Source organism: Morus notabilis, unplaced genomic scaffold (assembly GCF_000414095.1).
Source record: "Morus notabilis unplaced genomic scaffold, ASM41409v2 Scaffold843, whole genome shotgun sequence".
In the NCBI taxonomy this organism is placed as follows: domain Eukaryota; kingdom Viridiplantae; phylum Streptophyta; class Magnoliopsida; order Rosales; family Moraceae; genus Morus; species Morus notabilis.
In genome coordinates, this window is record NW_010361268.1 from 1,059,459 (window position 1) to 1,084,041 (window position 24,583).

The 24,583-nt window shown below is 33.3% G+C and overlaps 4 protein-coding genes across 4 annotated transcripts; 3 read left to right on the top strand and 1 right to left on the bottom strand.

Moving 5' to 3' along the window:
* Positions 1 to 1,161: 1,161 nt before the first annotated feature.
* LOC21408468 lies at positions 1,162 to 4,149 on the bottom strand. The gene is made up of 5 exons (XM_024166135.1): positions 3,931 to 4,149; positions 3,183 to 3,296; positions 2,590 to 2,669; positions 2,003 to 2,127; positions 1,162 to 1,516 (listed from the first exon to the last, which is right to left on the bottom strand). The coding sequence occupies exons 1-5, from the start codon at positions 3,981 to 3,983 to the stop codon at positions 1,445 to 1,447; spliced, it is 444 nt and encodes a 147-aa protein (XP_024021903.1). The 5' UTR covers positions 3,984 to 4,149; the 3' UTR covers positions 1,162 to 1,444.
* A 140-nt stretch (positions 4,150 to 4,289) lies between these two features.
* Positions 4,290 to 6,669, top strand: LOC21408469 (DNA-directed RNA polymerase III subunit RPC6). The gene is made up of 2 exons (XM_010098936.2): positions 4,290 to 4,474; positions 5,766 to 6,669. Exon 2 carries the CDS (start codon positions 5,768 to 5,770, stop codon positions 6,482 to 6,484), a length of 717 nt encoding a protein of 238 aa, XP_010097238.1. The 5' UTR covers positions 4,290 to 4,474; positions 5,766 to 5,767; the 3' UTR covers positions 6,485 to 6,669.
* Positions 6,670 to 8,621: 1,952 nt separating this feature from the next.
* On the top strand, positions 8,622 to 9,571 carry LOC21408470 (embryo-specific protein ATS3A). Its single transcript, XM_010098937.2, has 3 exons — positions 8,622 to 8,870; positions 8,978 to 9,085; positions 9,160 to 9,571. Exons 1-3 carry the CDS (start codon positions 8,754 to 8,756, stop codon positions 9,421 to 9,423), a joined length of 489 nt encoding a protein of 162 aa, XP_010097239.1. The 5' UTR covers positions 8,622 to 8,753; the 3' UTR covers positions 9,424 to 9,571.
* Positions 9,572 to 19,402: 9,831 nt separating this feature from the next.
* On the top strand, positions 19,403 to 23,763 carry LOC21408471 (DEAD-box ATP-dependent RNA helicase 56). Its single transcript, XM_024166090.1, has 11 exons — positions 19,403 to 19,568; positions 19,664 to 19,780; positions 19,915 to 20,015; positions 20,939 to 21,111; positions 21,235 to 21,466; positions 21,611 to 21,729; positions 22,202 to 22,443; positions 22,866 to 23,010; positions 23,150 to 23,233; positions 23,339 to 23,402; positions 23,484 to 23,763. Exons 2-11 carry the CDS (start codon positions 19,665 to 19,667, stop codon positions 23,492 to 23,494), a joined length of 1,287 nt encoding a protein of 428 aa, XP_024021858.1. The 5' UTR covers positions 19,403 to 19,568; position 19,664; the 3' UTR covers positions 23,495 to 23,763.
* The last annotated feature ends 820 nt before the right edge of the window (positions 23,764 to 24,583 follow it).

Below are 24,583 nucleotides of genomic sequence, written 5' to 3' on the forward strand. Positions count from 1 at the left end.
AACATGCCAAATTTTCATAGCAAAACTTTAAAATATATGCCAAATTTTCATAAAATGTATGTAGCCGTAACAACAGTTGGTTTAAGATAAATAAATTACTTGTTACATTTATTCAAAATAATCTTTTGCATATTACACATATATAGATGTTATATTACGTTTCAATATTTATATCTTTTTTTACACGTACGGAACTGAATCCTTCAAATAGAAAAAGCATAAAAACATATCGATTTTTTTTTTTATAAATAATGAACTTATATTTGATTAATGTTGATATAATTTTAATGTAACCTAACCTTTAAAATTACGCAACATCGAGTTATTTATTTATTTTGTCTGATAACAGATACTGCAACAATAATTTTTAGGTAAGAACAAAAAGAAGTAAGAAGAAATTTACGGCAAAGTACAAAAAAAAAATACTTATATTAGTATTATATAATCAGAGCTATACTTTCAATGCATATCAAAAATAAAATTTAGAGATTAAAGATATTTGTTTAGAATTAAACACTTTAATAATTTAGAATTACAAAAACTCAAAAAGCATAACAAGAAGAATAAATAATATGGAAGGTTACCTATCAAGCAATTTTTCTAAAAGTAAAACTTAGAAAAAAGAGTAAAAAAGAATTTAAGTTAAAAAGTGAATTTATTTGAGGAAAAAACACCGTAAGAGAAAAAAAATTAAATTTAAGTTTTGTAAGATAAAACTTTGTAATAAAACTTTAAATTATGATTCAAACTAACACAATGAAGGAAGCACAAGTTATCCTTCCCAACCTTTATGAAACATATTTTATTGGATTTTCAAAAATATGTTTTATTGGGATATTAATTTGAAAGTTTTAAAATTTTTTATTTAACTTTTCTGTTAAATCATATGAAATATGACATATAATATAGAAAAAATTACACTGACACCACTTCCATTTAATTGTTTCTCGTCTCTATAGATTAATTTCATGTAAGCCCAAATTACATGTGAATTTTTATCGTTATTGTTGGTTGCTTTTGTGCACTTCACGTTGATCTCGTAGACAACCCAAATTATGGTGTGTCAAACACATTCGACTTTTTTCCGACCCGCACTCCATTTTCCCAATCATAACCCACACTTTTCAGTGTCGTGTTTGTGTCGTTCTGAGGACATGGAAAGGTGGGAAACAAGTAAAAACACAAATAATACGAAAACAACAAATTCAAGTTTCATCAAGAAGTAAGAACTCTTCTCAGTTCAAAACATATACAAAATAATTGGGGTGAATCCCTCCTTCCGTCCACGAAATCCAAAGCAATCCCAACTTCAGTGAAAACATAGTAGCCGCTGTAAAATGCTTGAAAGATATTCCGATGGACATATTTCAACATCCTGTCACAACCAAGCGTGCCACCTCTATGTCCTCCCGTAGGTTGATTAAGAAAGAGGGACTTGTTTGATTCAGAACTCCGATGGAGGCTTTAACCTTATCAGTCTTTTGATTCTGTCTCTTTCTGTATTCTCTAGAAATCCCTTCAGAAGTACAAAATGAGAACGTCAAGCGCGGTATGAAACATGTGAAAGAAAGAACGAAACAGAAAGAAAATCAACACTTCTCAACATTATGTCAGGAAAGAACATAGGATGGGATCCATTACTTCCTGTTAAAGCGCTTGTCTTGTTTCTCTCTAACAGAACTGGAAATCTCACAATTGATCTTTCTAGTGATGGTTTGATAAATCCCAATTGCTCCAGTTTTGTGACACAGAAATTGGTGTCAGAAAAAACTCTCGCATAATTCATGAGCATATCTACCCCCATGCGTATGAAATAAAACCCGAGACGTGTGGATCTTACCTAGTATGGAAGATATGATCTTATGCAGATTCGAAAAGTTCTAAGGCTAAGGTCTATAAAAGTATGATGATTGGTACAATGCAATGCAGGTTGGATCACGAAAGATCTTCGGATACTTTGCTCTCTCATTTCTATAAGATTTATAATTATACAGCACCTTACCTTCCAAACAATTTCATCCAAACACAAGCAAATCTTCCCATACTTGTCCAGAAAAAGGCGCTCACTAGGAGGTTTCCCACAAACATCCTTCACAGCTGATGTAATTACAAAGATAACTTCCGACACTGCAAAAAACCATCGAACGCAAAACATTAGGAAGATAAATTAACAAGCTAAAGCAAAATAGCGGATCAGACATCATCAATCAAACTGCAATAACTATCTCTTTGCTTTGTACCATCATAAATTATTTTGGGAAACGGTATGGCACCATAGTCCCTTTTCCTATGAGCCAAGTAAAATAAGGAAGCCAAAGTCCCAATCAAAAAAGAAATATATCGTTCTGTTACGTGGTCCTTCCTGCTGTAACCGATGACAAGCTTGCATCATAAAACAAATCAGGAAATGAATCTTCACGTCATAATGATGAGAGCTTCTAATCTTAAACAGCGAGATATACAAGCTGTACACACTACATGACTTGGTGGTGTAACTCTAACATCAACAGTTCAAGTAATTTCTTCCTATCTTTTTGCTCCCATGTATTTATTATTATTTTTTTAACCTAAAGAAAGCAACATACTTACATGCAAGTTCATCATACTCGTCCTTGCCCACGACAAAGATGCTGACATCACCAAGCACTGTGTAAACAATGTATACCGACCTGGTAAAGATGAAGTCATTAGTTCGCTTGAATACGAACATCAGGCTATGAGATTGTTTCCTAATAAAACTTAACGCAGAAAAACATGGAACACTTTCATACATCACATAGAACAATTAAATGGTAAATAACACTCATGCACACAGGTTCCTGTATGCTTTCTACCAAAAGCGTTATAAGTTGACAAGAAAACTCCAGCACCAAATCAGTCTCTACAATATTCAGTAATGATGAACATACTTCTTCCATGGTTAGAACTTGGAATTGAACAACAGTGTGAACTGCCCAAGAAAATACAATAAATAGAGGTTGTTTCATATTGGAAGTTGTCTTTGTTAGGAAAATTCAGAGCTACATTTCTGTCCTCTATGCCAATCAGCACTTTTCCAGATCTAATATTCTAATGCAAACTCGAATATAAATAAGTCCGACTGTTGTATCCAATTCCAATTACAACGATTTAAATTGCGGAAATTATGCGTTTCAGATGTAAACAGAAATCAATATACATACTTGTGGCAAGCAACCAGGAGCTCTTCATTCTTTACACCCTTGAGATTATCCGCCCCCAGTTTCACAAGGAACGATCGCCAATGCAGCCGTTCCTCGGCAGGAACTCCATTAAAACTGAAAAGCAACATCAACAAACACATCAGCTCTTTAATAATGTCATCAACCAAACAATCAAAGTAAGTAAAGTAAGTAGAACCAGCTCTTGATTCTTCTATCCCTCCATATTTTTGGCAACTTAGAACAGCCCATCAATGGCAATATATTTTCACACGGATTTCAGCATTTCTATAGCTCAAATTCAGATTAGTTTTCACTCTTCACTTTTCAAAAAATTAAAAAGCCTCGAATTTCTGCATTAGGAGATTCAACGTCCCAAGGCTTTGATTTTCTAAAAGCATTTCTAATTTTTTATCACTTTGAGAAACCATCAATTCATTACCAATGGGAATTTCAACAACCACAATATTGTGCCATAATAGTAATTTTTTACTCCATTTCTCGAGTAAAGTTAAACACAGCCAATACTTAAGAAACGTACTATAGAAATTATAGACCCATATCAAATCTCCCGAAATAGAATCATCCCAATTCAAATCATACACAAATAAAATGAAAAAATAAAAATAAAAATGCGATTCCTTTGACTAATTAAGAAAAAAAATCAAAATTGCAGAATTCAAATTCGCAGAAAAATGGATCAAAATGAAATGCATAGCGTCATCGCGAAAGAATGAAGATCCAAGCGTACCGTTCAACAAGGATGTTGCCTTCTGAATTGGCGAACAAAACTGCGAGGATCATAGTTTTCGTTGTCGTTTTCTCCTCTCTCTGAATCTGAATCTGAAACTCTCTCCTTCCCTTTTCCTTCGAATTGTTCTTCGTTGGGGTCTCTCTCTGAGTCTCTGGTCGAGTAGAAGCCCTGTTGAATTACCAAAATGTCCCGCGAAAAAAATATTGGTCTTTTGGGTTCGGGTATCCACTAGCTGGCCCAGGACGTCAAGCTCAAGGATTTGATATTTAAGTAAAACAGGGGTGTTTTTGGTATTCAACCTGCGCCCGCCCCGCCCCCCCTCTTTTTTTTTTTTTTTTGTTTTTTTGTTTTTTTCCCCTAAATTCATCGTCTCTACCAGTCTGCCTTCTCACAAAGTTTTCTCCCCAAGTCTCAACCCTCCTTTCCCTTTGCGCCACCCACTTTGCCCCCCGCATTTGAAGGGCTCACTTTGCGCATTCCCTGCCCAGGGCCGTCCTTCCTTCAGAGGTGAAAGAAGCCGTATTATTATTGAACGTACGAGGTATTTTCTTCTCTCTCTTACCCGCACAGTCAATTGCGGTTTCACGATTTCTTGAAATAGGTGGATGAAGCGGAAATTCATAGTTTGGTATAAAGCCTAGAGCTTTTAGGCTGTGTTTTGTTGGTGGAAACAGAATTAGGCTTGCGAATATTGAATGCTGTTTTTTCCAAGTTTGAGAGACAAAGTGGAAATTCTGGCATTCATAAAAATAGTTTCTGAATGAAATGCTTGCTGAAAAAGTGTTCTTCGCTGATTTTTTTAACTGATTCGATAATTCCTGTGAGAGTGTTTTTTTTTTTTTTTTGTAACGATTCCTTTATATCCATTGAAAAAAAAACACAAACAAAACAAACAAACAAAGCTGTTACTATTGTAATAGTCTTTCATAGTTTGCGTAGTTTAGTGAAATTAATTCGTCAAGTTGCAAAGTTGAGTGTTGAATAAGTGAGGATCGGGTGAAGCATGATTCTACTAAACTTGGTTATCTTTCCCCAGTCCCCACTTTCCTCTTCGTTTTGCATTTGGGATTTTCTGCTACTTTAAGAGCTTTAAGAAATTTTCATCATCTTTGTGAAGGAAAAAAGAAAAAGAAAAAGAATCTGGATAAAAATCTGCTATATTTCGTATTTGGGGACCGTCACTGTTTTTGATGTTACTGAATTTGGCTGCGTAGGTTGATGGAGTTGATTTAGCAGTCAGTAATTGAAGTTAAAAGTTTGGTTTTACATCTAGGGGTTTGCTTTGTTTAGCGGTTAATATCTTTGATGAGAGATTCTTTGACGTCCGGTTGAGCTTTCTTGGTAAAGAGATTACGGAAGCTTCTCGTTGTCAAACACTTGGAAGATTTCAGCTGCTTCTTTATTTTATTTTTTTGGGACATTGGAAAACGGATCACATAAATATTCACTCAAGTTTTGAGATGATCTTTTTTTTTGTTTTAGTTTCTACTTTTGAATTTGCGTCCGTGTTCTAAAGAGCTTTTTGAAATCATAAATGCCTTCTGATGGATGTAATTAATTAGAAAGCAAACGCATAAATGCGTCCCGTCTTTCGTAAGAGAGAAATATAGATGGTGAGCGAAACAGTTCTGTTTGCTTTAGTGAGAAAAAAGTTTGGCTTTCAATGCTTTTTGTGTCCACAAGATTCAGTGAAAAATGTTTATGTTCCTTGTAGGTGATTCTGTGGAAATGTTTGATTTCTGAGCTTAGCATCTAAAGAAAAATAGGTTCAGTTGCCTGTTTAAAGCAATTGTTCCCAAATTCTGTGTAACTATTTTCTTTTCCCCAAACAGGAATGAGTCGGTTGCAGGAGCCTTCATCTCTTAAACGAAAGCAACCAGATTCCAGATCACCACTGGATTCGCTGACAGAACACGAGCGCATCATTTACAATGTGATCAGAAGCAAGCAAGACATGGGAATCTGGATGCAAGACATGAAGCGAGTGGCGAAAGTCCCGGACAATGTGGCTAACAAAGCTCTCAAATCCCTTGAAACCAAAAAATTGATAAAAGAGGTTGTAAATATCCAAAAGAGGGGAAAGAAACACTACGTTGCTGCCGAGTTCGAGCCTGCAACAGAAATCACGGGCGGGGCTTGGTACTCTAATGGGAAGATGGACTTTGTGGTTATAAATATTCTAAAAGACCAATGCCTGAAATGGATTTATAAGCAGAGGGTTGCGACATTGGAGGGAATCTTGGATGCAATTAGGAAGAGCGGAATTTCTAATGTCGAGTTAACAACCGTGCAAATTGAGGAGCTTGTAAGAGCTTTGGTTTTGGACAATGAGGTTGTGGAGGTCAAGAGCAATGGCATGGGAGAGTTTGATTCTATTCCAGTGGGGAAAGTTTGCTACAAATCTACAAGCAAGGGAAGTAGAGGAGATCCGAAGATCGGGGCTATGTCTTCCATTCCTTGTGGGGTTTGCCCTAGGATAAGTGATTGTACACCGGATGGCATTATCTCCCCCAAGACGTGCAAATACTACAGTCAATGGTTGGACTTCTGATCTGCGTATTTATCTATGAATTGTTTAGTTTCTCTCTTAAACTGTTCTTTTTACCATTGAGATGTGGTTTTGCAGAAGCTTTGACTTCTAACAATTTTGTTATATAGTAAGAAAAGTAACTTTGTTAGTTGAAACGACATTGAATTTGGAAATAGTCTCGAGTGGCATCTCTTGGTTTCTAACAGTTGGAATATATTATCACTTGTTCTTCTGCTTTTGTTAAGTGGAAAACTACTTCTTGTTGTTGACTTTATTCTTATGGAATAAGCTTAATATTTCTTCATTGCTGATAGAATAGCCCGAAGAAGTTTCATTTGTGCTTACCATGAGATCTATTGTTTATAGTTTAATACCATGCTTTTATATATGCCTTCTCACGTAACGAAGACAAACAGAAAACTCAATCAGATAAGAATATCAGAAGATAGCTATTAATTTGGACGATTTATAAACCGAATTTGTACTTTATTTTTTTGTTCCGCGTTTTTCTGGTCCTGTTTTCCAGTAGACCTTAAGAAGCCGCGGGACAACTCTAATGTAGTTGGTCACAATTATTTAAGATGAATTTTCACGTTTTAAGGGGAAGAAAAATTCGTGCATGAAGTAAAAGACTGATCTATTATCCTCACGTTGCAGAAACTGGGGCCTGTTTACTAAACTGTATGGAAAGGGTAAATATGAAATGAGGATCAATTGATTACCTTTTTAGAATTCACCTGTCTTATTCAATTTAATACGCTTTCTTGGCCATCTCCAACCTATTTTTCAATTTTTGAGTTGTTCTACTTCTAAAATAAAGTAATTTTAAGTCACTCTGAGAAGTTCTTCTCCAAATTATTTACTCAAAATTTTACTCTACAAGAAATATTCTTAGTATATTCCTTTTTTAATCTTTTTTTTTCATATAATTCCTAGCCATTTAATCTATTTCACCAATTATGCACATATATTACATATTAATTTTGCTTTATTTTAACTAAAATTTTATTTGATTTAACCAAAATCATAAAAATATAAAACTGGGACAAAAAAGAATAATTTTTGTTTCTTTGGTGGTAAAATGGAAAAAAAAAATTAGTCAAAATTATAAACTCGGAGAATAAAATAAGAATTTTATAAAACATTTGGCCTTTAAACTAAATCAAAAGAAAAATAAAAAAGAATAGCGCTAGTTCTAGCGCTTGAACAGTGCTGCGCCCCATGGGGCCCGACACTGTAGCTGTGAGCGTCAAGACTGGCGCATATCTAGCGCAAGGTTGGAGATGTCCATGCGTCAGATTTAGCCAACCTAGCGCTCAAGTAGCGTTGGGTGGGAGATAGTCGGCCTCGTTTATTTTACCGATTCGAGTTTTCAGTTTTAAGTTTTTACAGTAAAAAATTCTCAGAAAATGACACATCTAACTTTTTTTATTACAGTGAAAATCTCTAAAAAAATATCACATCTCAGCTCGAATTGAAAATTTGAATCCGCGAAGTGAACGAGGCATTAGAATTTGTTTAGTTTATTAATTTGAGTTTTTAATTTGAATTGAAATGTAATTTTATGTGAAAATTTTTTATTATAGTAAAAAAATTAAATGTAATTATTTCTGAATGTTTTTTTACCTTTTCAATGTAATTACTAACATATTCTTTTTTACACAATTAAATACTCATTGACTTATAAAGTGAAAACTAAAAATGTCATTATTAAATAACACTATTTTATTTTTATTATTGTTGTAGATTTATTTTATATTATTAATAATTTACAAGTTATTTTTTCATAACTTACATGTTATATTTTATACTCTGTAGATTATCTCTCATACTTTACATATTATTTTTTTGTAATTTAAATGTTATTTTTCGTGACGACATCAAAATTTTATGTAGTAACATAAATAATAAAATTAAAAAAAAAACAATAGTTATGCTTAAAATTTTCTCAAAACTTATTAAGCTTGTATATAACTAAATTTATCATTAGTTTCTTTTAACAAGAAATCAATAGATATAAAAATTAACATTCTTTTTTCCCGATCCTCCGTATCGTGTGAGGCCAACTAAACTTTCTTTTCTTACTAAAAGTAAACACCATTTTTTTCCCGTTTCCTAGCAAAAGTAAAACCGCCTAGAAGTGTAGAAAGCTCCTATAAATATGCCAGCATTTTTTCCTTGCAGAACAACCCATCCACGGATTTCCTTTTTTCTCGCTTAAAAAAAAAGTAACTTTTGAGTTGAACACGAGACAGAAAGGATCGTCCAGAAATTCCAGAATACGGCGAGAATGATAAAGTCACTGACTTTTCTTGCCTTGTTCTTCACCTTCTCAGTCTCTGAATCAGCCTCGATTCTCCCACACCCCAAGCCTCTCAACTCCTCCATCCCCAAAACCATTTCCCAGGTACGAATTTCAAGGAAAAAAATAAAAAGTTAATTCTTTGGCCAAACAAAATCAATATAAAAATAAAATCGATCAATTAATGCTATTATTATTATTATTATTTTCAGAACACAGGGTCCTGTTCTTACACAGTAATAATCAAGACAAGCTGCTCTTCGTCGAAATACACACGCGATCATATCGGTCTTTACTTCGGCGATTCGTATGGAATTCAGGTAGATACTATTACCACTAATCGGTAATTACTCACTAATTAAGACTAATTAAAATCTGTTTGATTACGATCAAGGTGTACGCGCCGAGGCTGGACGATCCGCGTTCTGGAACCTTCGAGCGGTGCTCCTCGGACACGTTCCACATAAATGGGCCGTGCACGCACCAGATCTGTTCTCTGTACCTCTACAGAAGCGGATACGATGGGTGGAAACCGGATACGGTAAAGGTCTACGGTTACTACACTAAGGCTGTCACTTTCTACTTCAATACCTTTATTCCTAATGGTATTTGGTATGGTTTTAACGACTGCTATGGCGGTTTAGCTTCATCCGACTGAATGTGATTTTTGTTCTCTCTGTTATGTTTATGTCGTTTTGTGATTTTTCCCTTTATATTGTACGATGATGTTGTTACTTGTTAGCGCATGTTTATATAGAAGCTGTTTTGATGATAATAAATTTGGGAAAATTGATCATGTATTCTGTTTTTTCAATTCACTGAAAAGTAAGAAAGTAGCAGGTTGTCTATTATTTTGCTCTCCTTTCCCACCTACTTTCTTTTTGTGGGGCAAATGATTTTTATGGTCGCTTTTTTTTTCTTTTTTAATATTGGTACGGAGAATGTATTAAATAGTAAATTTATAAAATTAAATTAAATTAATAATATATTTTAAAATTATTTAAAATAAATAGTAATTTATCGTATAAATATTTTATTTACAATTAATAGAAAGATATTTTTCATACAAATTTTTTTTTATAATTGGTAAAAAAAATTTCACGTGAATAAAGATTTTTTACTATATAAGTTTTACCCGTCGTAAAGAAACAGTTGCACAATAAATTATTACTTATTCAAATAATTTTAAAATATGTTATTTATTTAGTTTCAAAGATGTACTATTTAATATAATTGTTCATAAAAATCTTCTATTTACTTAGTTTCATAAATCTCCTATTTAATATAATTGTTCATAAGGGTCTATGTGGCTTGTTTGTTAAGGACTATAGTGATATTGTTTATTATTTGGTTGTTAAGAAACAAATAACATGTCGTTTTTCATAGACGACGAAAGATTTACACTTACGTCATGTGCACTGAGCAGAGGGAAGCGAAATGGATTTCCAACGACATATCGTTTGAAAAAGCGATGTCATTCATTTAAACGTTAGGCGTCTATTTTTATTTACTTCTTTTTTATTTTTTTGGCAATAGACGACAGCAACTGTGGACATAAATACATATGGCCATATTTGCATACAACTAAAAGGAGGAAAGTGAATTGAACTTTTATGTTGTTTGCGTTACAAACGACATCAAACGTGTGAACGACAGAAAACTTTACACCTGAACAACATGCAGTTTTTAAAATAGATGCAACAAACTTCATATAAAGGACGTGTAACACTTCTAGGTGGGGGTTACGTAATAAGAATAAAATACGAGGGATAAACGAAAATAAAAATAAAATATAACTCCTGAAATATAAACGACAAGTGCCCATGGGACTTTTAACGAAAAACTCATGATTAAAATCACAACTCGACAAAGAAAATTAAACCAGAAATCCACAGTACAATGTAGCACCAAGTAAAATACTAAAATAATACAACTATCATCAGTCACATCCATGTTGAAAACAACCCAGTCAGAATCTTACATAAAATAAGAAGACCAAAAGAAGGGATAGGTCTCCAACACGTGCACATTGTGAGACGTCTACTCCTCGTCTGAAAGATTACACTGCACACCACCTGGGGATGGGAAGAGAAAAGGGGTGAGCATGAAATGCTCAGTAGGAGGACTATTACGCACCTTTAGTTTTAGTTAGTTTTCCAATTAAACCTGCATGGTTAGTAGTATTTATGTTTTATGTATAATGAGTCAAAGGATCAGTATCAGTGAGATAACCCAATCCGTACGCTCGTGACGAAAAACCCCCGAAGGGCGCGGTGATTCAGAGGCACTGATAGCAAGGAGCTCTATCTCGGCGTCCCTACCAGATCAGTTCTCGAACCACGGGTAAGGGTGAACTGTCGTTCCGAGCCCTCACCAAGACGTAACCACTGTACAGTAACCTTGGAGATTCTCAACCCCGGAGAGCGCCATCACCTATCCCCTCTTTTACCTTTTCGGGTTCACACCCAGGGATGGTGAACGGCCACACCTACTGTTAGCACACTATCTCACTATCGTGTCCGGTTCACATTCTCCTAACCATGCTTTTGTGTCAGGTTCCAAAATTATGTCAAAATCTCTTGGCCACGCTGTACATTACAGGACGGGCCCCTAAATGGTTCTGTTTCAAGTCATATCGTATAACAATAATAAATAAGTTTGATATACAATTTCAATCTTCTCAAATTTAACAAAATAAATTAAATTAAATTAAATTCCACAAAAGTTAAGTAATAGGACCCATACCTCAAAACGGATCGTCAATCGGAAGTCGAGAAGCTGAGAAACGAAGCTTCGCCGGAATCTGGCCACCGGCGGCGGCAGTACGGCGACAGAGCTTCCCGGTGAAGAATCCCGCGGCGGACTTGGGTCCTACCCCCCCTAAATCAATAGTTCTGAATCCAATGGTGATGTCAATTTTACCAAATTCGGCCTCTAACAACTCAGATCGAGATCCTCAATTCCGGCCGAATTTTGAGTCTTGAATCTTTATTTTTCAGCCATAGATCTTCAAAATTGATTGAGGGCTTTCATTACCCGTGAGATTCTGAGTATTTTGACACCAAGATCACGAGGATCCAACGGCTAGATCACCGGAACCATCCTCTCATTTTTCTCACGGCGGCGGCGGCTCATTTTCTGGTAAGCCAACGGCGGTGACCACGGCTGGTGGCCCAGAACGACTCGTTGGCTCCCTCTAAAGCTAATGAGCTGGGCGGTGTCGTTCACGGCAGCCGGGGGGGAGAGGTACGAGGGCGGCGGCGGCGGGAAATCTGACCACCACGGGCGGCGGCGCTCTGGTCAGAATCAAGCCATGCTGTTGGTACGGTTTTCTTCGTCTCTTCGCTCTGAGTCTATTGGGACCGGAATCACCTCAATCGGACACCGGACGTCGAAGATATCACGATCGGAAGTTTGGGTGTTTTTTGAAACTTTGGCCGGCAAGTGTGGCGTCGTCCGGCGGAGTTGGTGGCTGGAAGACACCAATCCGGACTCAGCTCGACGAGATCTCTCCAACGAGCCGGGAGGTGTCAAAAACAGACGCCGGAATCTCGCCGGAGGTGGGTCGGCCGTGCGTGGAGAAAAGGAGAGAAAATGAGGAGAGGGAAAATGAGGGTTTTCTGATTTGTGAGGATGAGGAACACGCCCAAGTGGCACTAAATGACAGGTTAGGCATGCTGACTGTCAAAATTTTCATTTTTGACCCCCATATTTCTCTTAAATTCGAATTCTGGCCCAGATTTTTAAAATTTTCACACTTAAGTCTTTAAAAATTACAAATTGACCTCAAATAAATTTTGGGTTTTACAGGACGTCTCATGAGCCATGACTAGTGACGGAAAGTCAAATGACGATAAAAACGACACGCCGCTTTAGTGACCAACGACATCCAAAATTTAAGCTCATTTAAGGCGCCTTCGAGCTCAAAAAGAAAAGGGTGGATGCTTCCCGAGCCCTGCCTTCCCGATTTCCTCAAGTCAATCTCTCGCTCTTGTTGGTTTTTTTTTTGTATATATTATTAAATATTATTAAATATTATTAAAAATTATGTTATTATTTATGTAACCTTAAATATTGTATATAAGAGTTATATACGAGAGGATAATATTTAAAGATAACAATCGAAATGTGTTCGTAATGAATTTAATTAAAGTCTTGGAATCTTTAACTAAAATATTACTAATACATGTCATTCTCATTAAGAATGGAATGGTGTTATCCACATTGTTAATATGAAGGGATATTCGATGAGTGTATTATACATAATGAGATTATGTGGAATTGGGGCACACACAAAATTTAATTTTCTGATAATTTTCGTTAAGTATAGAAATTCGAATTGAGTCTACCGATAGTCATATATAAATCGATCTTAATCATGAGCTATTAGCAGACTCATATTATAGATTTGTGTCTTTAACTTACTCGATACGGATTTCGAGATTGCTAAATTCTATTACTTGTATCTTAGAGACATAATGAAATAGGTAGCCGAGAATGTTAATATACGAGATGGAAACCATTCATTCTTGAATAAAGAAGTAGATAAATAATTCTCTTGAGGGTTGATTCGGTACTTAATTTAGTAGGAATTTTGATTTATGAATTTGTTTTATGAATCACAATCCATTAGAGAATCAATGGTATTTAAGGATAACGATGTAATTAGAGATGTTAACGAATTTCACTAGCTCTAATTGTGAATTATTTATGGAGGATTGATCGATATGTAGTGACTATATCAAATGGACACCTCAAGTTCGTAGAAGTAAATTATGTCTATAATTTTGAAAGTACAATTCTAAATTTTTAGTGGAGTAACTTTTAGAATTAATAGAATTGATTAATTGATTATTAATTTTATTGGAGCTCGTAATTATTGGTCCATGGGTCCCTGCGCCATCCTTGTAATATTTACAAGACAAGGTGAATTATTGAGAATTAATATCACTCGAAATAAATAATGTGATTATTTAAATTAATTAATTTTAGAACACATTGTGCTGGGAACACAAGAGGCCACACGCCCATCACAGGGAGGTGTAAGGGGTGTATGGCACATGAAGAACCCTTCTGGAATTCGGTTGCTTTCTCTCCAAGGAATCCAATTTACTTGTTTAACAAGTTTTCCAATCAACTTTAGAAGGAAATTGAAGTTTGATTTTATTTAGTTTTGAATTTGAGTTAAAATTAGAAACTGAATAAAATGAGGAATTTATCTCCTCCTCTTGCTTGATATTTGTGCCAACCACAATGAGATATCCCTGTGGTGTGACCGGCCATAGTAGATAAGGAAGGGACAAAGTTTTGTTTCCAAAATTAAATGGGAAACTATATTTTAAAATGGGATTTAAAATAAAGTGGTAACCAATTATTTATTGCTTTACCTCAAGAAAAAGCATAGGGGTCCTCCTAGTATTCTATAAATAGGAGGCAATAGAAAATTAGAGAACACAATATTTTCTATCTTCCCCTATGAGATAGGCGTGTAATATAGCCGCTACAGGCGTGTAACATTATGTTTGATAGCGTGTAACATTCTAGTGACAGTCGTGTAACCTGAGAAAAAAAAAAAGCAGAAAAGTTCTTCCAATTCTTAGTTCCACCTCATACATTGATGATATTTGTGGAAGATAAAATTACTAAGTGATCAATCCTATAATTCTAAATTAGAGCCCACACTCTAGGTCTTGCAGGTATCAACGACTAGACGATGAAGATTAGAGTTTTCCTAAAAGCTTGGAGCGAAGATTGTTCGTAGTAAAAAAACTTAAGTTATCGAACTAATCATTCCCTAGGTAAATAAATTAATGAGATTAATTTATTTGTGTATAAATTAATATATTCTATAGAGTATTGTAAAAATTTTATGAAAATTTTTATTATACACAATCCTTCATATACACGCTTCCGCATCCGAAATCGTTTCGGAAACCAATATCTTTTTCTTTCTCGTGGAGCTAATGAAAGGCGCAGTTCGGGTTTCAGTTAGAAAGCCTATTACCGATCAATCATGTTTTTGCCACTACTTATGCGATTTCGAAATTCAGTTTTGATCCATACAACAAAGCACCCCCCTTTGTGATGAATGAATATGGTATTGGAGTCTCAAATCGAGCTATAGCTACGAAACCCGGTATTTTTCATATTCCCAGCATTGAAGGAATGCTCGAATTAGCACAATTGGAAGTAGTAGCGTTGATAACTCCACAAAATAACGTTATTTTACTTCTAATTTTGTGCAAAAACCTGCTTAATCATTGAGATTTTAATTTATTTTGGTTTGTTTTAATGTATTTTGTTTTATTTTGGTTTTATTAGATTTTTATTTATTTTTGTGTGATTTTATTTTATTTTTGTGTATTTTTATTATATTTAAATTTGAATAAATAAATATTTATATAATATAATATATATATATATATGTGTTTTTACGTGCGTGTATATATATAACAATATAATATTATTATAAATAAATAAATAAATTATATTATATTAGATTTTAATATAATATAAATATAATAATTTCTATTTTATTTTTATTTTATTTTCAGCTTGAATTACATCCATTAGATTGAAGCACTTGGACGGTCAGGATTGGAGAGTTCATTATACTCACCGAAGAAAGAGAGTGAGCAAACAATGAAACATTAGCGGGCCTCATATGTTGGAAAGTATTTTTATTGTGTTTGTTCTCAGTGAGCTTGCTTTCTCTTATCAATCCAGTTATGTCACGTGTCATGCTTATTAATTCAGTGGTCTGGATCAATTTGAAATGTTTGTTAATTCTGATAGCCAGTAGAAATATGGTTTCACGTAGTCCTTGTCGCACTAGATTAAGTCTAAAATATTGGATTCTCATGGCAATTTCAGAGGAAGAAAATGAAGAAAAAATAAAAAATTCTAAAGAAGGCAACTTGCAAAATCATTTCATTCCATGCCTGCTCCGTCACTCTATAGCATCCATGCGTTGGACTCATATGCGTTCCAAGGCCTATAAATAGGCTGCTTCCCAAACTCTTCAAATCATCTCTCGAGCCTTAGAGCTCTTTAAAAATAATAAAAAAAAGAAAAATCTTTGTTTTAGTAATTCTTAGTTTAAATTTTAAAGTTCATAATTTTTAGTTTTTAAGTTTGTACTAAAACTCTGCTTTTATTATTGTTGTTATGAAAATGTTATTTGAATTTTTTGTACTGTGTTAGTTTAATTATAATTATGTTTTAAATTTAATTTTTATTAGGATAATGACGTAATCATATTACGAGGATTTAATTTGTGTAAACGTTATTGTGATAGTCGTACTTGTGTTGACGTATTATTTTTGGACATAATGCTTTCGAAATTTTTGATTGACTTTTTGAATGAACTGAGGATTAAAATAAAATCGAGAGGAGATTTTTGTGACATAGCTTTGAAATAAATACCGTAAGTTATGGGATATTATAGAGATATATCTAATTGTTTCTATGTGGTCATTTTTGAATCCTTTAATTTTTATGAACATTTTTATAATTTAATTCACATAGAGATATAATGAGTTTTTATTAAAATGTATATTTTATGTATAACTTGAGAAATAGTACGTAAAACATAAAAGGATTCAACCATCAACATAGTATGATATCAAAATTACATTAATGTTTAAATAAATTAAATTTGATTAATATTAATGAAATATTGATTTCCAGCATTTTCATAATCATTATTTTATCCTTGTCATTATTTTATACTTGTCTTGTTATTTTAGAAAATAATTTTCTTTTTACTTTATTATTTTTTAAATTTTGTTGTTGTTTTAAATTTTAAATTTGTAAAATAAATCAAAATTCATCTTTTCAATTACTCAAATAAAATTAAAATTATTCAATTTTTGTACTTAATGAATATGTTATTTTCATGAGAACGATACTTTTAAACTCATTTTTTGTTACTTATTAGTAATATCGTGCACTTACAATTGACACCACAACATAACTTTACCCTTGAACGAGAATTGAGACAATGTGACTTTAGGGGCGGGCTTAGAGTATTTTTAATACAATATTATAATTAGCGTGTCAATAAAAATTAAACATTTAAATGTAAAAAGTACTCTCTAATACAATGTCATTTATTATTATAAATTTACCGTATACTATCTTAGTGGCAAATTTTTCAAATATAACATATCATAAATTTAACATATCACCTTTTGACTATTCAACCTTTAACGTTTAATTACAAAACTATTATTTCTTTATTATGAAACTCTATAAAGTTCTTGTTGTTGTCAAAAGCAACTATTGCTATTGCTATCTGCATACTGCTATTCATACTCTGCTTTACTATTGCTATCTGCGTACTACTATTCATACTCTGCTTTATTTTACTCTCCTCCGTTAACGAAAATGAAGAAAAAAATTGAAAAAACTCAGGTTCATTCATTTTGCTAATTCGAGTTTAGAATTTGAGTTTTATTACAGTAAAAAGCTCTCATAAACAATCACATTTAATTTTTTTACTACAGTAAAAAGCTCTCACATAAAATCACATATCAACTCGAATTAAAAATTCAAATCAGCGAAGTGAACGGGCCCTAGATCTTTACTCAGCTTCATTTTACTCTCCTTCATTAAACAAAAGGAAGAAACTCAAAGCTTTGTAAAACGTGGGGAGTCATTACCAGCAAGCAAGATTGCGCAATTTGTAATGCTTAATCCCGTATATGTAAAAAAAACAAAAAGAGATAGAAAACCATGTCAATATACACTGTGAATTGAAGAGAGTACGAGGAAGATGAAAGTATATTATCTTTTCTGATCATAAATGGAGCATATTATCGTTTTTGCCTTTAGGAAAATGAATTGTCAACTATGGATTACATTTATTGATTTTTGTATGGAAAAAATAATAAAATAGTTTTATAGCATTTAAAATGGCAGTAGTGCATTGGAGCATAAAATGAATACCAATACCAAATATACCATTTTGACCATTTTTTATGGTAAATTTACCATTGGCATTGACATATGCACCGGTGATTTTTTTAAACGTGTTCTTAACCACAGTAACATTCACAAAAGAAATGACATGTCATTTAGAAAAGACAGTAGGATTGGAACGACAGTGATGCTCATGACACGACATATCTCTTTTATATTCGAAAAACGATAAGTCACGTAATGTTTGAGCTGTTCAAACGACAACAAACGTTCAAAGGCAAAATAATTTATTTATTTTTCGTTTTGGGTCATAAACTGTGTTTTTTCAACAAAAAATTATATCATAGATTCCAGGTGTCTAAGAATTTCTTATAATTTCCGTCTATACTCTATATATGAGGCAGCGGAATGAATAGAATAAGATTTTACCGGTTTAAACCAAACAGAAGATGGGACATACAATCTCGAATTTATCTAAAGAGATCCCATAAGGAGAAAATCCTCAAAATGGAGAAAAACACAGCTTTTTATTCAATTATCAAAATATTCAAGTGTCAAGTGCAAGCTATATTTAAAACTTGTGCAAGTAAATAGTCAATTTACCAATACATAGAAATTAATAAATCATTTCATGTTTCTAATTTTTTATTTTTTAATTTTACTCTTTTCTTGCTATTTTTCCCTTTCCTTTGGCAAATACAGGTATATCTAGAATTTACCTAAATTTACCAAGTTAGAATCACTTAAAAAAAAACAATGCAAATTCTAATGATAAATCCTGTATATATACAGTAAGTCCAGAATTTACCAAGATTTACAAGTTAGAACACTTAAAAAAAGAACAATTTAAATTCTAATGGTAAATATAGAATTTACTAAGTTAGCATAATTTTTTCAAGAACCGTACAAACTCTAATGGTAAATCCTAGATATACACGATGAATCCAGAATTTATCAAATTAGAATCACTTGAAAAAAATAATACAAATTTTAATGGTAAATCCTGAATATACTTCAAATTAGCATCACTTGAAAAAGAACAATATAAATTTTAATGGTAAATCATGGATATACTTTAAGTTAGAATTACTTTTTCAAGAACCGCACACTCTAATGGTAAATCTTGGATATAAATGATAGTTTTAAGATCTACCAAAAAATATTTTTAAAATTTCAACTGGTTGTAAATATGAATTTATATCAGATTAGCCTATTTATTAACTTCCTAATAATTTTAATTCCTTTCAAATCTTAACCTATTTTTCTCAATCTCTCATAATAAAATAATTAAGTGGCTATTTATAATCCACTCAGAGAATGATAACAAAAAAACAAATTAAAATAAATGACAAATTAATATCAAAATAAAATTAAATTAGAAAGTTATAACAAATGACAATAAAATAAAAAAATACTACTTATATGATATATCTAAAACCCCTTACATTAATTCGTAAATATAAAAATAATAAAAAACAAGTATAAAAAAGAATAAAAAACAAGTATAAAAAAGAATAAAAAACCAAAAATAAAAAGGTCATCCAAAAATAATTTGTATCCCACAAATACCCTCATGATTCTGAGAATAATACAATGACGTCTGTAGGTTATTTTCGTCCATTCGTTTTATTCGGCCCAATATCTTCTTTCCTCTCCAAACCCTAAAAAGCTCTCTCTCTCTCTCTCCCCTCTATTCAACCCTAGATCCAGGGTTTCTCTCTCTCTCTCTCTCTCTCTCTCTCTCTCCTATTCTTCTTTTTAGGTTCTCTCCTATTCTTCTTTTTAGGTTTTCCTATTTAGTTCTTCACAGAGAATCTCAAATCCGTGGAAACGCTTCAATCTCTATCTTCTCTCTTTCCGTCGGTTGTTTAAAGCTCACAGGTGTGGTTTTACTTCAAAAATTTTGGTAATCGCATTTCGCAAGGAGAAAAAACCCTAACCCTAGAAATCGTTAATTTTTCCTTTGTGATGTATAGGATGGGTGAAGTCAGAGACAACGATGGTTACGAAGAAGAGCTCGTCGACTACGAAGAGGAAGACCAAAATGCCCCCAACTCCGCCTCCGCCAAGCCCTCTGGCGACTCCGCCAAGAAGTATGTTTCTTTTCTCAATTTCAACTGCAATTTCTTGTAATTGTACATGTATATTTGGTAATTTTTTTATTATCATAATTTAAAGTATTTAAAATTGATTTTATTGATAAAAAAATTCGTATTTGTGGGTGTAGGGGCTATGTTGGTATCCACAGTTCGGGTTTCAGAGACTTTCTGTTGAAGCCAGAGCTTCTACGAGCCATCGTCGATTCGGGATTTGAACATCCTTCAGAAGGCAATGTTATAAACACTGTCTCGTTTTATGTTTCATTAGTGCTAAATTTATGTATAAACTGTGACGTTTGTGATTTAGACTTGGAGTTTTTACATTACATGGCATGTTTACATGTGTGAAACTGAAACATAGCAATTTTTTAGAACATTTTAGGAATAGCATAATTACGTGATTTTCACTTTTTATGCCACGAAATTACATTGTAATCATTATAGTGATCTTAAATTTTGCTATTTGTAGCACGTTTTAAAACTTTTGGTATATTTTAACATGATTGGTAAGATTGTGTTATATGGCTGACTCGCCCTTTATTTTTCTGCTTTGAAGAGCACGTGACTAAATACGATACAACTTGTATTTATGAATTTTTAATAATTGTGTAAGGGGTTGTAGATACGTGACTTCGATGATTTTACTTTATGGCATCTACGCTGGATGAAACTTGTTTTTAAATGAATTATGGTTAATTCTAAATATAGTTAACTTCTTGCAGTCCTGACTGAAGTTTTAAATTGTCTTGTCTGTTATTATGGAATATGGATTTCTTGTGCTTGTTTTCATTTGTAGTTTTGTAGAGGTTTAGGAGGATATGAATTATGCGCATATGGTTTGGTGGCATGTTTATGCCAAGATGTCAAAGCTTTAAATTGACATTCGTTATTGTGGTTGTTGCTTTGAATATTTTCTGTGAAGCACTGAGGCCTTTTAGTTTTATGCATACCATATTACCATGTAGTTATTATTATTAGTATTGCTTCTAAATTTTTCTGTTTTTCTTTTCCTATATCTTTTTCAGGTAATCACTACTTCCATATTCATGATTCTGGCAAGAAAACTGGTTTGGTAAACCTTTCCATTAAAAGGATCTGGACGGTCATTTATACTTACTGAGGTTTCGTCCGCTACGATTTTTTCTTCATTAGTGCAACATGAGTGCATCCCTCAAGCTATCTTAGGAATGGATGTCATTTGTCAAGCGAAGTCGGGAATGGGGAAAACTGCTGTCTTTGTCCTGTCAACACTTCAGCAAATAGAGCCAGTTGCTGGCCAGGTTGCTGCTCTCGTTCTCTGCCACACGAGAGAATTGGCTTACCAGGTCTGCCTTGTGATTTTGATGTTATAGTAGAAAACTGACCCTTTGTAATTTTGATGTGTGTGTGCATGCTAATGTCTTACTGAATATATGTTTCTTAATGTGTATATATGTTATATTCTACAGATATGCCACGAATTTGAGAGGTTCAGTACCTATTTGCCTGACATTAAAATTGCAGTCTTCTATGGTGGTGTCAGTATCAAGATTCACAAGGATTTGCTGAAAAATGAATGTCCCCATATTGTTGTTGGGACACCTGGGAGGGTATTGGCTCTAGCAAGAGACAAGGATCTTGGGCTAAAGAATGTGAGGCATTTTATTCTTGATGAGTGTGATAAGATGCTCGAGTCGCTTGGTATGTTTATCAAATTCTTTAGTTTGAGTTTCAATACATTATTTCAAAGTTTTTATTCTGCCTTTTGATCTGAATGAAAATCCTTTTTTTTTTCTCTCTTTTGTTTTCATTACTAAGCTTTCCATTTGCTTCTCTATTTTACAGATATGAGGAGAGATGTGCAGGAGATTTTCAAGATGACTCCGCATGATAAGCAAGTGATGATGTTTTCAGCAACACTCAGCAAAGAGATTCGTCCTGTGTGCAAGAAATTTATGCAAGATGTAATATCCAAAGTGACTGTTGAATTAAATATTTGAATTAGCCTGTTCTGATAGAAGGCAATCTATATATGCTTAAGTATATTGTCTAATATATATTTTATTGGTTTTATTCTCATATGCTCTCATTGGAAATTTATATGTTAAATTGGCCTTTTGTTTTACTTTTAAGGAGAATAATCATTCATGAGTAAACGTAGGCGTTATATTTATTGTTAGGATGTTAGTGATGGTCTAAACAAGGATTTGGGTGGGTGGGTACAGGATTTTATGGTCTTATGCTGCAAGTCCTGACAGCTGTTCTGAATCTGTTGATGAGTGCTCTGAAATGCAAAATATTGATTAGAAGGAATGATATATTCAGATATTTCTTCTTTTGTTGATTTTTTTGTTTAGTTTGGTTTTCATTTTCATTTTCATTTGAATATCTAGTTTGTATTCTGATTTATTTTGTTATCTTATCTGTTATTTTCAGCCTATGGAAATCTATGTAGATGACGAGGCCAAGTTGACTCTTCATGGTCTTGTCCAACACTACATTAAATTGATGGAAACAGAGAAAAACCGCAAGTTGACTGATCTTCTTGATGCTTTGGACTTCAACCAAGTTGTTATTTTTGTGAAAAGCGTCAACAGGGCTGCTGAGTTGAACAAACTACTTGCTGATAGTAACTTTCCCTCTATCTGCATCCACTCTGGAATGTCTCAGGAAGAGAGGTAAATAGTTGTCTGAGTTGCATTTGATGAGTCAGTCCATTTTGATTCATTGTTGAATGGGGATGTGATTTTGGTGTTCCTCTGATCTGCTGCCTGCATCACTTTAAACAACTGTTAATATTCTCCAAATTTGGCGGATTGCTAGGTTTTGCTTCTAGTTTCACAGAAAATAGGGAATGAGAAAATATTTTTTTGTTTCATTCATTTTCTTTTCAATTCAATGTATAGTTTTATATGCCGATTTAAGTTTTTAGATTTCTCTTTAGAACTCCAATCGATTTTCCTCTTTTTTTTTTTTTTTTTTTTTTATTTTTTTTTTAAAATCCCAACGATTTTTCTTTTTTTTTTTTTTTTTTTTTTTTTATATTATGCGAATATTGTTGTTGATTAAGCATTTAAGCTGTGTGTGGTATCGTATCCAGGTTGAAGCGTTACAAGAATTTCAAGGAGGGGCATTCAAGAATTCTTGTAGCAACAGATTTAGTTGGAAGGGGGATTGATATCGAGCGTGTTAACATCGTTATCAATTATGACATGCCAGATTCAGCTGACACCTATCTGCATAGGGTATAGTTATAATTCTGTATTTGCTTTTGATTATCTTTTCACATGTATTGATGTGCAGCTTAGTTGATATTGTTCCTAATCATCATGTTGTCTCGGTTTTTTTTCTTATTTTTGGCCTTCCGTGTTGCATTCTGTATAGGTGGGCAGAGCTGGTAGATTTGGCACCAAGGGGCTTGCGATTACGTTTGTCTCATCAGCATCTGACTCTGAAGTTCTTAACCAGGTAATTAATTGTCTCGAATCATTCTCAATTACTCGTGGTAAAAGCATCGATTATGCTTTCTCAATTACTCGTGTTAATTTTAAATTCTACGTTTCATTGCTTCAGGTTCAGTCTAGGTTTGAGGTTGATATAAAGGAGCTTCCAGAGCAAATTGACACGTCTACGTATAGTAAGACTTTCTATACTTATTTATAATGTTGATTCGGCATGTTAAATATTACGATACTAATCATATGTTATATTTTTGCAGTGCAAGTATGAGGGACTTCTTTTCAACATGGAAACCTGCAATTATTGCGCAGTGTAGTATATTGGCGAGCTTTGGATTTTGGAGACCTCTAGTTTTTAGTTTGTCGCAAGGTTTCAGATGTAGAATATATCTTAAGAAGAGGATTAGAATATTTTAATGGTCCTTCATCCCCACTCTAAAATTCATCTTTGGTTACAGATTGATTAAACATGGGTTTATCTCGTCCTTATTGTAGCGATATTTTGTTGCCTTCATTTCTGAAGTTATTTTTGTTTCATTTTGTCTAAAGCTTGATTCTGTTTGGTAAATTTGATTCGGGGGTTTTTTTTTTATAGTTTTTTTTAATTTTTTTAATTTTTTTTGAGTGGAAATCGGAGACGGTCAAACAATAACAATAATAATAAAAAAAGAAATAAAAAGGTTCGTACCCCAGAAATGGGTGTGCCAGTTCCTTTTTTTGGGGCTCTTTTTAAATTAGTAATAAAAACAGAATATGCAATGTGCAAGAAGACCCCTTCGTCTGCCAAAGTTGAAAACCCTAGAAGTTCCGTTTTTGCTTCGTTGTACAAAGGCACCTCTTATATCATTTGTGTTGGTGAAGGTTATTTTGTTTCACCGGTGAAAATTATGTTTTAAGTGTTGAATTAGTTTTTTAACGGTCTAGTTGCAGCATGAGCTGTGTTAAAATTTTAAGGTAAGTGCACAGTTTTGATTGTTGAAAAAGTAAACTGACCGTTAAAAATTATTGTTCCTACTAATGAAGTAAAATAACCTTCACCATAAAGATTCTCTATCTTATGTTTTTATTTTTCTCAACCAAACGGCATATGCATGGTCAAAAAGAAAAATAAAATGCAGGAGCTCGATATCAAGGGGAGCATACAATTAAATAATTCCTGAAAGCTCCTTATTTCTAGGCTACTTCAGTACTTTATTCCTAGCGACATAACAAAGGAAAAAAAAAAAAAAACCAGAATTAAAGCTTTAATTAGCCAGGACTATAGCAAGAATCGATGTTAGATCCTTGCACAAAAAAAAAAAAAAAAAAAAAAAAAATAAAAAAAAAAAAAACAAAAAAAAAAAAAAAAAAAAAAAAGAAT

Bases quoted from the DNA above. Each gene is read 5' to 3' on its own strand.
- LOC21408468 (XM_024166135.1), bottom strand. From the start codon at position 3,983: ATGATCCTCGCAGTTTTGTTCGCCAATTCAGAAGGCAACATCCTTGTT. The intron at 3,297-3,930 runs GTACGCTTGGAT...GTTGCTTTTCAG, and splicing joins GGCAACATCCTTGTTGAACG to TTTTAATGGAGTTCCTGCCG. The intron at 2,670-3,182 runs GTATGTATATTG...CATCTTTACCAG, and splicing joins CTCCTGGTTGCTTGCCACAA to GTCGGTATACATTGTTTACA.
- LOC21408470 (XM_010098937.2), top strand. From the start codon at position 8,754: ATGATAAAGTCACTGACTTTTCTTGCCTTGTTCTTCACCTTCTCAGTC. The intron at 8,871-8,977 runs GTACGAATTTCA...TATTATTTTCAG, and splicing joins TCCCCAAAACCATTTCCCAG to AACACAGGGTCCTGTTCTTA. The intron at 9,086-9,159 runs GTAGATACTATT...ATTACGATCAAG, and splicing joins GCGATTCGTATGGAATTCAG to GTGTACGCGCCGAGGCTGGA.
- LOC21408471 (XM_024166090.1), top strand. From the start codon at position 19,665: ATGGGTGAAGTCAGAGACAACGATGGTTACGAAGAAGAGCTCGTCGAC. The intron at 21,112-21,234 runs GTCTGCCTTGTG...TATATTCTACAG, and splicing joins CGAGAGAATTGGCTTACCAG to ATATGCCACGAATTTGAGAG. The intron at 22,444-22,865 runs GTAAATAGTTGT...TATCGTATCCAG, and splicing joins GGAATGTCTCAGGAAGAGAG to GTTGAAGCGTTACAAGAATT.
- LOC21408469 (XM_010098936.2), top strand. From the start codon at position 5,768: ATGAGTCGGTTGCAGGAGCCTTCATCTCTTAAACGAAAGCAACCAGAT.